The sequence below is a fragment of the Arachis duranensis genome, chromosome 7, assembly GCF_000817695.3.
Source record: "Arachis duranensis cultivar V14167 chromosome 7, aradu.V14167.gnm2.J7QH, whole genome shotgun sequence".
Classification (NCBI taxonomy): Eukaryota; Viridiplantae; Streptophyta; class Magnoliopsida; order Fabales; family Fabaceae; genus Arachis; species Arachis duranensis.
The window spans coordinates 3,723,513-3,740,871 of NC_029778.3; the positions used below are offsets into that span (position 1 = coordinate 3,723,513).

The 17,359-nt window shown below is 35.5% G+C and overlaps 3 protein-coding genes across 9 annotated transcripts; 2 read left to right on the plus strand and 1 right to left on the minus strand.

Moving 5' to 3' along the window:
• Positions 1-402: 402 nt before the first annotated feature.
• LOC107496505 (uncharacterized) lies at positions 403-10,417 on the plus strand. Of its 4 annotated transcripts, XM_016117773.3 has the most exons (6): positions 403-589; positions 681-2,088; positions 5,503-8,484; positions 8,586-8,657; positions 10,179-10,285; positions 10,375-10,417. In XM_016117773.3, the coding sequence occupies exons 1-3, from the start codon at positions 558-560 to the stop codon at positions 8,377-8,379; spliced, it is 4,317 nt and encodes a 1,438-aa protein (XP_015973259.1). In that variant the 5' UTR covers positions 403-557; the 3' UTR covers positions 8,380-8,484; positions 8,586-8,657; positions 10,179-10,285; positions 10,375-10,417. The 4 variants fall into 4 exon arrangements, with proteins under 4 accessions (XP_015973259.1, XP_052107646.1, XP_015973261.1 ...); XM_052251686.1 differs by lacking the exon at positions 10,375-10,417 and having other exon boundaries at positions 10,179-10,328; XM_016117775.3 differs by lacking the exons at positions 10,179-10,285; positions 10,375-10,417 and having other exon boundaries at positions 5,503-7,551; positions 7,672-8,484; positions 8,586-8,866.
• Positions 10,010-13,248, minus strand: LOC107496506 (HVA22-like protein f). Of its 2 annotated transcripts, none has more exons than XM_021127162.2 (4): positions 13,172-13,248; positions 10,744-10,770; positions 10,511-10,633; positions 10,010-10,423 (listed from the first exon to the last, which is right to left on the minus strand). In XM_021127162.2, exons 1-4 carry the CDS (start codon positions 13,180-13,182, stop codon positions 10,150-10,152), a joined length of 435 nt encoding a protein of 144 aa, XP_020982821.1. In that variant the 5' UTR covers positions 13,183-13,248; the 3' UTR covers positions 10,010-10,149. The 2 variants fall into 2 exon arrangements, with proteins under 2 accessions (XP_020982821.1, XP_015973262.1); XM_016117776.3 differs by lacking the exon at positions 13,172-13,248 and adding an exon at positions 10,968-11,512.
• A 192-nt stretch (positions 13,249-13,440) lies between these two features.
• On the plus strand, positions 13,441-16,395 carry LOC107496551 (zinc finger BED domain-containing protein RICESLEEPER 1). Of its 3 annotated transcripts, none has more exons than XM_021127161.2 (2): positions 13,441-13,662; positions 14,196-16,395. In XM_021127161.2, the coding sequence occupies exon 2, from the start codon at positions 14,285-14,287 to the stop codon at positions 16,271-16,273; it is 1,989 nt and encodes a 662-aa protein (XP_020982820.1). In that variant the 5' UTR covers positions 13,441-13,662; positions 14,196-14,284; the 3' UTR covers positions 16,274-16,395. The 3 variants fall into 3 exon arrangements, with proteins under 3 accessions (XP_020982820.1, XP_015973325.1, XP_015973324.1); XM_016117839.3 differs by having other exon boundaries at positions 14,264-16,395; XM_016117838.3 differs by having other exon boundaries at positions 14,276-16,395.
• Positions 16,396-17,359: the final 964 nt, after the last annotated feature.

Sequence of the window (17,359 nt, forward strand, 5' to 3'; positions counted from 1 at the left end):
TTTCTAATGTTATCATCACTTTACGTATAATTCTTTTACAATATATATTTATACAAAATAGAAATAACAATAGGTATTTTCAAATAAAATAATAGAGACAAAAGAACAAACAATAATATACAGGTAAAAATTCAGGTGAAATTAATTCTACGTAAAATTAATATCTATAAAAATCGTTAAATAAAAATTTAATTAAATTTTTAAATATCAATTTCATGTATCTGAGTTGTCACCAAATATACAATATAAAATAATTTAGAATAATTTTTAATTAATAGAGATGTTGTGTATTTGTAAATGTTGTTATGCAAGCTAATAAGATGGAGTAAAATGATAATTTAAGCTTTATCCTGCAACTAGTTTCAATTTGCAATGCACAGTTGCACACTCTCTCTCATAAGTCACTTTCAGTCATAAATTAGGGAAAAGCAAGCAAGCAGACAGACAGCTACGCTCTCTCAACACTAACACCACACTCAAACACACCCACACACCCTCTCTCTCTCTCTTTCCCATCCATCCCTCCCCCCCTCTCTCCAAGCAGTTACCTACTGATCATGGGAGCAGCCTTCAATGGATTCTCCATAAGGCAGGCATCTCTCTCTCTTTCTCTCTCAGAAACAACTCACTCTTCTCTTGTCTTATATTTTATGATTATGATTCTGTGTGGTTGGTTGCAGGGAATACACAAACAAGATGAGGTCCGTTGATGTCTTCAAGTGCTGGCCATTCTCCACTTCCCCTAATGTCACTGCCAAAGACCTTCACTCCTGGCTTCCTCCTATGACTCCTTCTTCTACTTCTACTTCTACTTCTACTTCTTGTTCTACTTCTTCTTCTTCTTCTTCTTCTTTCCAATCCCTAAGATCTACTTCTACCAACAACCACCAACAACAATCGCTCCAATCCGATCAACAATCTCCTCCACCTGCTTCTGCTACTCTTGCTGATGAAGAGAGACTGGAGATGGTCTGTCCAGTTTGCCGAGAATTCAACGCTGCTACGCTAACGGCGGTTAACGCTCATATAGACGCTTGTCTTGCTCAGACTGTCAGAGACGACCGCCGTCACATCAGGATCACCACCGCAACCTCTACTGCCACCACCACCTCCTTCAAGTCCTCCTCCTCGTCTCACGCCAAGCCTAAGGCTCCGAAGAAGCGCTCCATCGCTGAGATTTTCAAGGCAAACGAACAAGGAAAGGAGCAGCAGCTGGAACAAGAGAACGACAAAGAAAAGGAGCTTGAGAAGGAACAGGATAAGGAGAAGGAGAGGGACGAGGGGGATGAAGAAGAGGAGCCGCGAATTGAGAGTGTATTGAAGCTCTGGAAGAAGGACGGAGTAGAACACGAGGACTCAGTCGTTGACGATGTTTCGATTACGGTTACCAAGTTCCAGTGGCTATCGCAACGGCTCGAGGCGCTGAGATCTGGTCGCCGAGGAGGCCAATCGGCGAAATCGGACGCAGGAGGAGCCTCTGGTACGCCGGCGGAGGCGATTGACGACGACGACGAAGAAAAGTCGGAGATGGTTTGTCCTGTTTGCCGCGATTTCAACGCTGCTACCGTTACGGCTGTGAACGCGCACATCGATAACTGCCTCGCGCAGGCTGTGAGGGACGAGAGGCGGCAGATGAGGAGGAGCGCCGGTGTTAGTGGTGGCGGCTTCAAGCACAAACCTAAGGCGCCGAAGAAGCGTTCGATTGCTGAGATTCTCACCGTGGCTCCTCCGATCGGAGCTACCAAAAGCAAAGCAATCGAAGTAGCAAAGGATTATGACGAAGAAGATAATGGAAATGAAGATAATGATAAATCATCTGATTATAGTGGTCTGAATTCAGCTGGAGCAGCTGCAGCTGATGCTGATTGTGATGGTATTGTGGTTTCGACAACGAAAAACAAGAAGAGTACCACCACCAAGAGTAGGAAGAAAAAGAAGAAGAAGAAGACGAAGGAGGCGAAGAAGAAAAGCAAGGTGGTGGAGAATCTCAACAGCGAGAAGACGATAACTGTGAACAAGCAGCAGCAGAAGAAGAAGAAGAAAAAGAAGAGCTTCTTCAACAGCGAAGTGACGACTTCTTCAAAGAAGGTATGTGGTTTATTATGTCTCATAAAATATGAGCTAATGTTTTGCTATATGCAGTTTGTTTCCATGATTTGGAGGCTAATTCATGCCGAACAAGGTTACAATTCGTGGATTTTGTGCATAAAATATTACCCAACAACACTGTTGATGTAGTTGCTTAAGTGATGGTGTTAAAGCTTTCCCATCTTTGTGTTGCTTTTTCTGGATAGAATTACTGCTGAAAAAGCTGATTAGGGAGACAGCTAAACATTTTGTGGACGAAAGCGAGTGGTTGTTTTTGTTTCAGTACATAAACGAAATACGCGGTAAGTATAATAAAAGTTTGGGGGAAAAAAAGAGAGTGAAAGAAAAAACCATACAAATTAAGACAAGTGCCTTCGTGCGCGGAAGGAAACTCATCAGAAGGGGTGGGTGTTGGTGTCTGCAAGAATGTTTATGCTCCAGCTGTAAGCTGTATAATCAGTACAGGTACCCTAGAAATGTAGAAGGGGCCACTCATGGAGTTTCGAGGTGGAAGAAATGATGGGGTTTTGTGGGGAATTATCATATGGGCCATGGGTAGATCAACAGATTCTTGTTTCTATTTAGTGGCGAGTTTTTTTGAACGCAGATGTAGAGGTTTATACCCAGGTAGTCAAGGCTAGATGGATCGGATGATCGTTCAATTGTAGGGTCTGTCAGAAGTTTATATAATGAGTGGTCTGGGATTGATGATCGTATTAGATATTAATAGTATGCAGTTTCAGATGAACATGAATATCATTGAAATTCGGAAGAAATCACTCTGACTTGGGTTGATTTCAATCGTTATCGCATGGGTGTATCTCTGTTATTCTGGGATTTGAACTACTACGAAATACAAAAAAGTACGTGATGAGAATTACTCCTTTTCTGAGCATATCGGCAGGTTGAGAGCGCAGGTGGTGACTGCTATTTTTTACAATTTTTATTGGCAGATATCATTGAGATACAATCAAATCGCTATGAGTTTCAGTTAGATAATAATTCCAGAAGATTGAGTATATAGTGTCGGAGGAAAAAGAAGACAGAAAAGAGTGTCAGTTTATGGTTATGGCGGACAAAATTTGAGAGTGAAAAATTTCAAATCTCTAGCTATATTTTTATAGATACAGTCGTATATATACATGAAATGTTGAGAATCACGGTGGTTATCTCCAGATATGATGATAAGATTAAGGGAATAAGATTAGTGAAGTGAAACTTTATAACTTGGCATCCCTAACATGCCTGGATTGTTTAAAAGAATATTGGCGTTTCCGGAAAAAATACTTTATTTGGATGAGTGTTTCCTACTTATAATTCTATAGGCATAAATAGAAGTTTCCCCTGCATTCGAATGTTTAAAGATTAAAAACAGACTGAATTCTGCGGCGTTTAGATTCTGCAGAACCCAGTCACTGTTTTAATGGCGATATATGAAGCGCGTAATGCAAATTCTAGAGATGCGCTATATGTGAGTTTCGGTGGTTGGCATTACGTAGAAGTCTCTTGCTGTCGCAATTCTTCATCCCTTCTCTTCCACTCAAATTTAGTGAGAGAACCACAACTTTATGTGCCACTAGGTTTCTTCTCCCTTTATCCTTTTTTCCCCCCGAGTTTAGGAATATATTATTATTATTATTATTATTATTATTATTATTATTATTATTAGCCTCCCTTCATAATTAGATGCACTTCTGGTCTTATATATTATATATCTAAACGATATTTTGATACATGTATGACTATATGAAATGATCATATATGCGTATGTTTCTCTCTCTCTCTCTCTCTCTCTCTCGCACACACACACACACACACAAAAGATTTCTTATGATTCCTTAACGTGATTATTTTAATACAAACTATTTAGGGTTGTCATTATCATTATTGGTTATTTAATTTTATGACAAAGTGTGATTAGGAACTCATAGAGAATTTCTTACTTGAACTTATGGAGGTACTTTGCTGATCTCCCCCATCAAAGTTTTCTACTTGAAACTTTAGTCTCTATATCTATATTTAATTATTTATTATAATAATTTTATATTCTAGTTACGACTAGGTATTTTTAAAATAATATCTATAAAATTGTACTAGCTCCTTTTATGTTTATTAACTAAAGATGTGTAGTTTCTTTCATAATTAGAAAAATAGATTTTACCCCTTGTTATGAATAAGATTTTGAATTTAATCTGTCATGCATTGGTCTGGCTGGCGTATAAAGCTTCAGATATATAATAATTAATTAATTATCTAGTTCATGTATGATTAAGTGCAAGCCTACATCACACGCGCGTTGAAGTTTTAACAATAACATCTTTCTTTTGAGCCAAGTGTTCGATTATGTGTGAGCCTGTGATCTAAACGTTCTATGATAAATGCCTTCATAGTTTCTGAGTTTCTCTCTTCTGAAAAAAAAATTCTTAAATTTATTGGTCTCTTGACTTCCACCTTTTCAGTTCTTATTTCAGCTGTTGGAATCGTGAAATAATCTTATGCTTAAAATTTTCTGATGCACTAAGTGAAACTTTGTTATTGAACATCATAGTTTATTTCTTTTCTTTTTTTTCTTAGTAGTTTATTTCAAGTTGATAAGTTCCAAATTAATGCCCTTTTATATATGATTGTTGGAACACCTTAAACACGAATTAAATTGAGTGAAGTGTTACTGGATCCCTCGGTCTTTCCACCATCATTATATTGATTGAAATGTAAAAATATTTCTGTTAATAATCAAAGAGTTTGTTTACGTTGAAGTTTGGGCTGTTATTTGATAATTAAAGATGGAAATATAGTTCTTTATGATTTCTCGAAAACTTTCAAAGCTGGTTGTTCTTCCCGACCATAACTTATTTTATTTGACCATAAATTCCATTGTATTTGCCTTGTTTTTTAATATGTCATGGTTCTGAAAGTGATATTGCATGTTATTTCATATTGCTAGTTGGAATTGTTGAAAAGGATGTTAAAAGTTTGTTCATGGTTCTCTTTGGTGCCATTTTATGAAACATGTTCTTGGCATGCAATCAATGCTTACAGGAATACCTGTCCCATATGATGAATGACCTCATTTACTTCCGTTACCTTTTATTCCTTAAATTTACTATAGTAACTTGAAACTGATAACAATAAGTTGCACTTTTTAGTCATGTATATTAATGCTTTTAATTTATAGGGATTTTTTATGCTTTTTTCTTTCTCTCCAAAACATTTTTTTGCTGAAAACTCGTCTATAGTAGGAATCATTATAAACGTTACAAAAGTGTTATGTTTCATGGGTAATGTATTGGAGATATGGTGAATTGCTTATTTGCTTTCTCTTTGAACGTGATTATTTTGCATATTATAAATCTTAGCAACATTTTGAGTTTGTTTTATTAAACATCTATAACCTTTTAATCTTATCTATCTCAGGAAGATGCTTGTAAGCGTAAGGTGCAGATGCCGGTAAATAGTTTCAGACAACTGAAAGCTACAATTGGAACTAAAATGCTTGCACATCACAACGTAGATCCTTCTATCCATGAGAGAAAATTGGATTCAAAGATCTCTTTTGTTGAAAAGGAGCAGAAAGTTAAAACCTATGAACCGGATGCAAAGCAACCAAAATCAGTATATCCTTTTTGTGGCATTCTTAAGAACCGTGTAAAACAACTTTCCGGAAAGGCATCAAGTAGCAGCAGTACTCAAGATGGTACTGATGAGTACAGTTGTGATGATGAATATCCAACATCAGACAGATATGTGAGATTCACTTGTAAAGATGACATACTCGGTCCCAAAAGGAGGAATTCATTTGAAGAAACCATGTTTAATAAATCATCAGATGTGCTGACTACTTCATTAGTAAAGGAGCAGTCCTCTGGAAGTGATAGAGAAACTTCAAGTTTGGGGGCAAACAGAAGTTATGACTATGCTGCCATTAACATAGACAACAGAAAGGAGTTTTGCCCTATAGTTGAAAGTAAAGAGTTTGCTAATACTCTGGAACAAGCTACTGCGCAAAATTTCTTGAAGCCGTGTCCCAGTCAAAAGACATCAACGCACCCAGAAGAGAAGTCTCAAACATTAACCAAGGTGATGCTTTGTGACGACAACAATTTACATCCGTTTGACGGAGGCAACACAAGTACATTGCATTGTTCTCCATATGATGATATTCCCAGTCCTCTTTCTACAGATCAAGAAGTGAAGATGTCTGGTACCAATTCCCAATTGTATGAATCTGGATCTTTGAGCTCCATTGGAAAGTTCATTGACCATTTGGAGGATTCTACTTTTCGGGCTGTTCCTGTGAACTCAGATGCTAATACAAGGACATTCCTAGAGCCTTCATCATCATATTCTTCTTCTTATGATAAAGGAAATGAAAGACCAGAATTTCCTTTGCAAACTTATGAAGATAATGATGATAGTAGCCAGGCCTTTGGTGACAGACAGTTCTCTCATATGCTTGCTTCAGATATGATTGATAATGCATTCCTCTATACAGCCTGGGGAAAGGGAAGTATAAGAAATAACTGTTTGGATCCGAGCTTCTTTGGTTTGCCACTCAATTCTCATGGTGAGCTAGTCAATTTCAGTTCAAGTGGGACATTAGGGACAAACCAGCCGGAGACGTCAAGTACGTTACGTGGTTCTTTAGGTGGTCTACCAGTCAGTAGTACACTCCATCAAGATAACCAAGAAAATTTGAGGATTAATGAGAGGCAGGTTGTTCAGAAGATATCTCCAAAAGATGGTCTAAACTCATTTCCACATTATCCAGCTAGGTTGGCTGTTACTGAGTTGCCATGTGACAGAGATATCAACCCGACTGATTCTGACATGTGTTCCAGTTCTTTTGTCCAGCCACCTAACTCAGAGGTGAACGTTATGAGAAACTTACCCATTGAACAGAATCAGTATGGCCAGGTGCAGAGCCACAAGGGAGACGGGGTGGTTTCAGTGAAAGAGAGTTCAGATCATGTCACACTAAGTTCCAGCCAACCGACAATGAGGTTGATGGGTAAAGATGTTCCAATTGGTGGAAGCAGCAAAGCAATGCAACAACTCTCTGGAGATGTTTGGGCTGGTGAGGAATCAGGAAGAAGGCACTCTTCTGAATATGGTGCTTCAGAAAATTCCTTACTGGGAAAATGTTCTAAGCAGGATTTGGCATTTGGCAGATCATCATCAACTGACAACGTTGTGCAGTCCCCAAAAATTCAAAGCAGTCAAGGATTTCGATGTACTGTATTGATGAATGGTCATGACACAGAATTTTCTCTTCAATTTGCTGATCTGCAAAGGAACCATGTATCTCAAAATGGAAGTCATCCAGTCAGCAGAAATGGCATCTCTTATTTCCACCCTATTACTCAAGAACCTGCTTCATGTGCTATGTTTAATGGCGCACCTGATGACTTTCCAGAGCGATTTATGCCCGGAGCTAAACCTCAAGGACTCAGCTCTCAGTCACAGGTACAAGCTACTCCTTGCAATTTCAGCCCGCCAACATACCTAAACAACGGCGAGCTGCATGACAGGAACAAAAATCCTCATCATGTTGCGAAATCAGCCTTTGAATTTCCTTTCTTGCAGACATCCAACAATGAACAGGCCAAATCAACATCTTGGTCTCAGAGGCCTTACAGAAGTTTACCATCGTGGTTGTCAGGCCCAACAGATGAGAGGCTACCAGTCACCTTCTCTCACCAATTTTCAGGCGTAAGTAATCCAAGTTTTTCTCAATGTATTTGGGGAAACAAATTTACTACACCATCAGCATCCTTGAATCATTCGGCTCAAGTTCTCTATCCTTCTAATCCTCTGACTTATCCGAGTCCTATGAAGACGAACCATCTTAGTCCAGCATCAATTGCTCAACCTCCACATGTTCCAATTACATCCTCTCCCTTAAACACTGGTTGTAGAAACATGAATATGGTTGCAGACAGTGTGAAGTTGGATCATAACATTGCCAAAGACTATCTTCCATGCACAAACACCAGGAAGAGACCTGCACCATCTGCTCTTGATGATTCCAGAAAACCAATCAAGTTACCTAACATAGAAGTGCAGGAGAACTCGAGTCGCATGACAAACTCGGGTGCAGAATTGCAAAGACACACAAGGGTGACAAAGCTCGATCCACGATTGGATGGTGCAAGAGGTAGATGTTGCCAGAATGAAGCACAGAAGCTAAGTACCACAAGTTATCCTGCCGTAGATTCTTTTAAACTGGATGGCACGGTAACAGGTCCTGTCAGACTGGGTCCTAGAGCTAAGCACATCCTGAGATCCTCTTAAAAAGAGTTATCTCAATTCTGCATTTTTCTCACATTTGCGATTACTGACTGTGATAGAGACCTAGAAATTCAGACACAAACTGACAAAAGTATACTTATATTAGGTGTAAGTCATTATATCATTTTATATCCTTTTTTTCTTTCTTTCAATAGTATATATATGCATTTATGAACATAACAGAACTGTTCATGTATCAATATTGTCAGGTTGCTCAAACAGGTGGAAAATTGATATTTTGATCACCAAAGATGATGCTTTCCTATCTATTTTTGAGTAAGGTACTCTCCACATGGCATCTGTTCAATCACCTTTGAAGATGTACTTTAGATAGAACAAGGGAATGGATATGAACATATATATATACACTTATGAATATTGATGGCTAAACCAAATCAATAAAAACTTGAATTTCAGGCTTTATTTATTCCTTAATTAACCATTGGATGCGGCTAAAGCCACTCCATAAAATAACAGTAGTTTAATTACAATTATATTGTTATCTTAATTGAAGTTATAAAAGATCTCGTCTGGTGAAGAAAAATAAAATTCAAGTTTGAGTTGTGGATTTATCTCTGTTCTCTTTGTTTTCTTTATCAAAACCCGATAATTAAAATAAAAAAAAGTTAATAGTCAAGGTGGCTGGACCTTTCGGCTGATATTGTTGTCCGTACTACATCAATCAGTCTATTTTAGCCATATTTTTCTCCAGGTGTTCCCACAGCTTAATACAGGATTATATTTGCATCAAAAGTGAAAAACAAGACGTTATGTCGAAAATATTTCTATTTCCATTTTTTCGCCTCTTTCATATATATAATAAAGGTATCTGGAATTATTTTTGTTAAATTCGTTTTATTCTTAGAAAAGAAGATTACTCCCTTAAGTATAGCCAAACTCTTTTTAACCAAAAAAAAAAAAAATAGGTTTCGTTCTTAGAATTGAATCAAGATTTCTAAATCGTAGTATATATGCGTACTAATGAGCCATGTATATATAAAAGGGAGACTCTTGGAACAGAATTTTTTGTATTTTTTTGTTATTATTTGGTAAGTATAAATATTAAATTATTTTTAATAAATAAATTTTATTAATTTATGTGTATAAATTTTAAAGAATATAAATATAAACTATATTGATTTATCTGTACAAATTCTAATAAATATAAGTACAAATTATATATTTTTATGTGTAAAATTTCTAAAAATATGGGTGCAAAATTATTGCTAATTAAATACTTGTTAAAAATAATATTTATTGATCATATAGCATTCTTCTATGTTAGAAAAGATAAACATTCTTAACTTTCTTCCCTTTTTCCGACAAAAAAAAAAAATTGTTGATGCTGCTTTCTATTGATATTATCTATCAAAGTCATTCATTCATTCATTCACATTTATCAATTGTTTTAGCTGTTTATTAATCCAATACGTAAAGGTGGAACGGAAAAGAGGTTGAACTACTTTCATTTTACTACAAGAAACCCGCTAATCCCTCATTTAATTTATGCCTAATAATCATTTGGCGAGATTACACTTGTTATTGTTAGATTATCATTTTATTATGATATATTGCCGGAAGAATAGAAATGATGCATGATCATCAGAAGAATTTTCGTTTCAGCATCAAAATCTAAAATAACATAACATGGCCATATAATTTCATGTAGATTACATAGAAAAATTTAATGCATATGTGAAGCCAAGTTCAGATTTGATGATTACAAAGTGGTTAATGCATCATGAGAGTCATTAATTAATTAAGAATACATGATCAGTGCTTGTTTGCTTCTCTCTCAGCAGCACTGATAACTTTTTCAAAGGCTTGAGGGCCATGTCTATCGATGTAGCGTTCAACAGCTTTCCTAGCATCGAAGCTCATCATCTGAATCGCCTTCTTGTTCTTCATGGTATAATCATTAGCTCCATAGCTCGTTACATTTATGTATCTCCTCACATAATTCTCATATATATATGCTGCTCCATTGAACATTGGCAGCACCAGCCACATGCATATTACAAGCTTCATGTATGGCCAAAACGGTAACCTGCACTTTGTAAAATTATTATTATTGTTGTTGTTGTTGTGTAATAAATACAACATACGTAACATTATTATATATTCATGGACGTACCAAGATAGGACCTTATGAAATGAAAGCTCAAAGAGGGTTATAAAGGAGTACAAAACCCAATACGTTAGCCACTGTTGATCATCTAAGGTTGAAGGACTCTCAATCGCCCTCATTGATGCGTATCTATAATATATACATAATCATATACAAAGCATTCTGTCATTCTGCATGTTTATTATTATTGCTTTCTTATTAACATTATTGTTAATGATGAATATTATTAATTTACTTACAGCGGGTAAAGAAGCATTGCTCCTGGCCTGATATAAAGCCAAAAAGAAAGGCTGTTATTCTATATGGACGAGATGTTAAATAAATTAATAATAAATAATAATAAGCAATATATATATAGTTTGTGTTATATTTATAAATAACTTTTCATATTAATGTGTTGGTGTAGTAGAATAATAATTATAATATATATGCATGAAGGAGAAAGATTAATTTAATTAATTACCCTACTATTGTATCCAAATTTCTTGCCACTGTTCCAAGGACACCCATGATGACTGATGCTGAAGGTGTATTTTCTTTTCAGATCTTTAGGATGACCAAGCTTTAGAAAGATTATAATATGGTTGTATATTGTGGATGCATATGTGAATTAAACAATGGTTTGATATGTATGTGTTTATATAGATAAAATGTGTGGTAGAAGGTTTAATCTAGGAAGTAAGGAATGTTTGTGTTATGACCAAAAGTCTTCTTTTCTGTATGGAGAGGAAACAATTAAGGAATATAATATATTTATATTCCTAAAGTTTTGAATATGCACGTGCATGCTTTGGAGTTTGGACTCATGCATATCCTAGCTAGCAACTAGCAAGAGAAACCATATTAATGCGTTACCTTGATCCATCTTTTTCTGTAAGGCTTAGCTTTTGTGGCATTATTGAGATTCTATGATTGTATATTTATATGTATGAAGGAACTTATATTTATATTATTAATTGAGTATTTAGTGTACAAGACAAGAAAGTATACATAAGATCCAATGTCTTGAAACCCTACAACGGTGGTTACTTTTACTTTTTCAATATGGTGAGAATTGGGGTGAAAAATATGATAACAAAGCATTCAACCATTAAAAAATATTATGCAATGCACAAAATGACAAAATTGATTTGCATTGTATTGTTATATTCACTTTAAAAAATTTAAATCATTTTAGTTCAATAATAGTAAGTTAAGATGGAAAAAAAATATCATTAAAAACCCAAAAATAATTTAACATTAAATACGTAATTCAAACTTAATTTCATATGTGATTTAATATACAAGAAGCATCATTCAAAATATATAAATACTTAACGATCACTATAAAAGAAATATATTCAGATAATAGTATTTTTTTCGTTGAAAAATTTTTCCAACTTAATCATAGTTATTGTGATGTATCTGTATACCAAGGAGAATGTCAAAATGTAGCACTTCTTATTTATGATTTTTTTTATAAAATGCCACTTCAAGATAAAGTTTATTCTTAGAAATCTTTATTCTTCTTGTGCCTAATGAAGAGTGAGAGATTGAACTTGAATATTTAAAAAAAAAAATGATCTAATAAATACCAATGTTACATTTTACATACACACACAAAAGCAGACACAAAAGCTTCTCAATTATTGAAACTGTTAAAGTGAAGTGCATTCCACAAAACAAAAATTCAATGATAACCCATTTTTCTTAGTATATATTCCTTCCAAGCAACATGTCCTTCTCTGGTCCCTATTGGCTGCATTTGCTTGTCAACAAGCACCCCAGCATCATCATCAAACTTATTATTTACCTCACTAATATTACAAGCAACAATGTTGCATTTTATAAAATACAAAAGTACTTAATGACATATAACTTACTTAGAGTTTATTTGGGTGAGCTTTTAAGAAAAGATATTTTTTTTTAGTTATCTTTTTTTAAAAGATCTTATAGAGAAATAAAAGTAATTTTATGTTTAAATATCTCATGTAAAAAAATTTTTTTATCTCTTAATTATGTTTGGGTATAACAATATAGTACTTTTTTGTTTATTTATTACATGAAAAACATCTTTTTTTTAAAAAAAAAATCTTTTAAAAAAAGATATAAATTACAGTTTCTCAAAAAAGATTTTTTTTTATTTTACTAGTATTTTTATTTTTACTACTAAAAATTTGCCAAACACATTAAAAAATAAAAAAAATTTCATTAAAAAAAATCTTTTTTTTAACAAAGTAATGACGTATGCACTTAATCTCAAAAATGCTAGTATATATATTTTTACAATGAAAGAATGTCATGCTTAATATAGTCTAATATTAGCTATATATATATATAGTATTTATTTCATTTTTAATCATTATAGAAAAATAAAATAAAATGATAGGAGGTATGTTTCATGAGTCCATAACAAGAATGCAATCTAGCTCAAAAGTCAACACATATCCACAAGTCCAATCTTATCATGAAACAAAATCGCCATGGAGAGTGAATTATTGTTTAAAGACCCTGAATTAATAAGAATGCTGGATGACAGAATTGACAAAAGGAAAATGGTCTTCTTCTAAGATCAACCAAGAGGAGCTGATAATGCTTACTAATAGCTAAAAAAGTTTCAGACTTTAATCACTTTAAACAAGAAATACGAAAGAAAGAAAAGAAAGAAGGAATCAGAGAGCGTAGTACCACGAGAACATCTAGAACCAAGCGCTGCATCCATGAAAGTTTCAATTTTTCATCAAAACCAAGTTTGAGGGTTCACACTCTCGCGGCAGAGGGAGAAAGAGATGCATTTTCGTTTTGGGCTATAATCAATTTGGGCAAGCCCAATATGAGCCCATATATAAATTTGGGCCCTAAACCTTAAAAGAAACTAAAAATAAAAATAAAAATAGAAATAGAAATTATAATAGCGGTGGTGCACCGAAACGCTGCGTTTAGAGTGAAGCTATGTCGTCATCATCGTCGTCTTCTCCCTCTTCTTCTTCTTTCTGTTGTCCCCAACACATTGCATTGCATTAAATGCTCCTTTCTGTGTGTAGGGTTTTCAGAGTGTCCTTCTTCTTTTCTCACATAGCATTTGAATTGATTCATCTTCCCTAAACAACTGCAGCTACATACATACAACAATCCCAATTCATCGGCGCTTCTTCAAATCCAAATTCTCACTCACAAAGGTACCAATTTTTCTTCCTTCTTAAATAATTCATGTTATCATTTGGGAATGGATCATTTTTCTGCCTAAATCATTTCTGTGAGAATGTAATAAGAAGCAGCTGCTTCCAACTATTTAGTTATCAGGAAACTATGAATTTGATTCTATCGGGAAAAGAAGGTTTTTTTATTGTGAAATTTTTTGTTGTTGTTGTAAAGTGAAGGTTTTCTTTTCTCAATTCCGACAACAAGAACATGATAAGAGGCAAGTGTGGAACAGTTCTAGATAGAATGGGTTTAGGGTGATTACCAGAACATTCCTCACATATTTATGAAGTTATTTTGAAGTTTTGCTTAAACCATGGGTTTTTTTATATGTTTTTCAAATAAGCATGTGCACCTAATATTTTTAGAAGAATTTCCCTCCCAATCTCAAATATGTTGAGAGATTGGAAAGCTATGTGTTTGTTCTCTTATCTTCTTGCAATGTTGTACCTTCATTTGTTCATACTCATGTATGCTCATTTTTCTATACACAAACATTTGATTATGCAAGGATTCTATCTCGTTCGTTTCATTTTACCCCGATAAATATGAAGCTTTTGAATTGAATTGGATGGAAAGCTTATTTGTCAGGTTCATGCTATGGATTTGTCGGATGCTGTAATTGTCAAATCCAGTAGGTTGAAGTCTGTTGTATGGAATGATTTTGATAGAATTAAGAAAGGAGACACCTGTGTGGCAGTTTGTAGGCATTGTAAAAGGAAATTGAGTGGATCAAGTTCGAGTGGAACATCGCATTTGAGGAACCATTTAATCAGGTGTCAGAGAAGGTCTAGCCATGGCATAGCTCAATATGTTACAGCTAAAGAAAAGAGAAAGGACACAACTGTCACTGTTGCAAACTTCAACTTTGATAATAAAGATCACAAAAAAGATGACCCCCTTAGCTTCGTCAATGTTAAACTGGACCAGGAGCAGTTGAAAGATGAAAATGTGAATGCTGGAAACTGTAACTTCGATCAAAGGCGGAGTCGATTTGATCTTGCTCGAATGATTATTCTACATGGATATCCGTTGGCTATGGTTGAACATGTGGGTTTTAGAGTATTTGTAAAAAATCTACAGCCTTTGTTTGAGCTTGTGACGATGAATAGGGTTGAGGCAGATTGTATTGAGATTTATGACAAAGAGAAACAGAAGGTGAATGAGATGTTGGATAAATTACGTGGGAAAATCAGCCTTGGTGCCGATGTGTGGACTACATCGAATGGTTCTGAATTTTTATGCTCGACTGCAAATTACATAGATGAATCATGGTTGTTAAGGAGGAGGATTTTAAATTTTGTCGCAATTGATCCTTCCCATACTGAAGACATGCTTTCGGCTACTATCATGACTTGTCTGATGGACTGGGATATTGACCGGAAGCTGTTCTCCGTTGTCTTGGATAGTACTGCCGGCAATGACGTTGCAATAAGAATTGGGGAAAGACTTTCGCAAAACAGGTTTCTTTATTGTAATGGTCAATTATTTGATATACGCTGTGCTGCGAGTGTTCTACATGTCATGGTTCAGCATGCTCTGGTAGCTATTAGTGAATTAATCAGCAAGGTCAGAGAAAGTATTCGTTATGTTAGAAGTTCACAGACAGTACAAGCAAAGTTCGACGGGATGGCCAAAGAAGTCGGGATTAGGAGTCAAAAATGCCTAACTGTAGATAATCCATTCCAATGGAATACCACACATTCAATGCTTGAAGCTGTCTTAGAATTCAAGGATGTTTTTATTCTTTTGCAGGAAAATGATGATGGCTGCACAGTCAGCTTATCTGATGTAGAGTGGGACAGAGTCTCTGCCATTACTAACTACTTGAAACTTTTTGTGGAGGTTACAAATGTTTTCACCAGGAGCAAGTATCCAACTGCAAACATATATTTTCCTGAACTATGTGATGTCAAGTTGCATCTGATTGAATGGTGCAACAATTCTGATGAATATATTAGTTCTTTGGCATTAAGAATGCGGAGCAAGTTTGATGAATATTGGGAGAAATGTAGCTTAGGTTTGGCAGTTGCAGCCATGTTAGATCCGAGATTCAAGATGAAATTGGTAGAATATTACTATCCACAAATCTATGGTAGCACTTCTTCAGCTCGCATCAACGAGGTTCTTGACAGCGTGAAGGCTCTATACAATGAACATTCAATATGCTCGCCACTAGCTTTTCATGATGAGGGTCTGCCGTGGCAAGTTGGCAGTGTTCGACTTTCCTTACCGACTTCTGCAAAGGACTCTAGGGATAGACTCATGGGATTTGATAAATTTCTCAATGAAACTTCCCAGGGCGAAGGCATGAAATCCGATCTAGACAAGTACCTAGAAGAGCCTCTCTTTCCACGCAATGTTGATTTCAGCATATTGAATTGGTGGAAAGTTCACACTCCCAGGTATCCTGTATTATCCATGATGGCAAGAAACATGCTAGGAATTCCGATGTCAAAAGTTCCGCCGGAGTTGGCCTTCAACACCGATGGAAGGGTTCTTGATCGCGATTGGAGTTCGCTTAATCCTGCTACTATCCAAGCATTGGTTTGTTCACAAGATTGGATAAGGAATGAATTAGAAAATTAAGGATTGATGCTAATTCTGCATGTCACTTCTTATAAACCATTGTAAGTAGATATTCTAACTCCATATTTCAATTTTTCAATTTGATCCAAAGCCATATGCAAACTTAGCAAGTGGGGTTTTAATTTTTCTTTTGGTTATTACATATTTGGTATGCTTAGCCTTTCTTGGAGATAAGATATTAAGATTTAAGCCTACAATTTTTTTTACTCTTTTTTTTTTCAATTTTTCATTGGTTTATAGATACCTTGTTACGTTAGTCCATGATTTTAAAGTTTTTCCATCTCAAAGATAATTATCGATTGCATTCTCGACACTTCAAAAGAGGATGAGCCCCTTGCATTCAAGTTCAACTATTCTTTTCAGATTAAATTACAATATAAGATGCTTCTAAGGGGAAAAAAAAAAGAAGAGAATTTTCTAGGCTAGAAATGAAAGTAGGTTTGGCACTTATGATTAATAAACGAAAGCTTCTCAAAACTGAAAATGAATGTCCGTACTTAAGTACTCATAAATTGTTTATATAAAAGACTCTTATAAAATAAACAACAACAAAGCCTTGTCCCACTAAGTGGGGTCGGCTATATAAATCAAACGACGCCATTGTGCTCTGTCATGTATCATGTCTACAGAGAGACCGTTTATATGTAGATCTCGTTTGACCACCTCATGGATGGTCTTCTTAGGTCTTTCTCTGCCTTTCGCCCTTTGTCCATCTTCCATCTCATCCACCCTCCTGACTGGATGTTCTATCGGTCTTCTTCTCACATGTCCAAATCACCTGAGACGCGATTCAACCATCTTTTCCACAATAGGTGCTACTCCAACTCTCTCCCTTATATTTTCATTCCTTATTTTATCCAATCGCGTATGACCACTCATCCATCTCAACATCTTCATCTCTGCCACACTCAGCTTATGTTCGTGCTCCCCTTTAGCCGCCCAACACTCCGTACCATACAGCATAGCCGGTCTTATAGCGGTGCGATAGAATTTACCTTTAAGTTTTAAAGGCACTTTTTTGTCGCATATAAAACCAGATGCACTCCGCCATTTTGACCAACCTGCTTGGATCCTATGATTTACATC

Bases quoted from the DNA above. Each gene is read 5' to 3' on its own strand.
- LOC107496551 (XM_021127161.2), top strand. From the start codon at position 14,285: ATGGATTTGTCGGATGCTGTAATTGTCAAATCCAGTAGGTTGAAGTCT.
- LOC107496505 (XM_016117773.3), top strand. From the start codon at position 558: ATGGGAGCAGCCTTCAATGGATTCTCCATAAG. The intron at 590-680 runs GCAGGCATCTCT...GGTTGGTTGCAG, and splicing joins TTCAATGGATTCTCCATAAG to GGAATACACAAACAAGATGA. The intron at 2,089-5,502 runs GTATGTGGTTTA...TATCTATCTCAG, and splicing joins TGACGACTTCTTCAAAGAAG to GAAGATGCTTGTAAGCGTAA.
- LOC107496506 (XM_016117776.3), bottom strand. From the start codon at position 11,014: ATGGGTGTCCTTGGAACAGTGGCAAGAAATTTGGATACAATAGTAGG. The intron at 10,634-10,743 runs GTAAGTAAATTA...TATATATTATAG, and splicing joins GCAATGCTTCTTTACCCGCT to ATACGCATCAATGAGGGCGA. The intron at 10,424-10,510 runs GTACGTCCATGA...TACAAAGTGCAG, and splicing joins TTTCATAAGGTCCTATCTTG to GTTACCGTTTTGGCCATACA.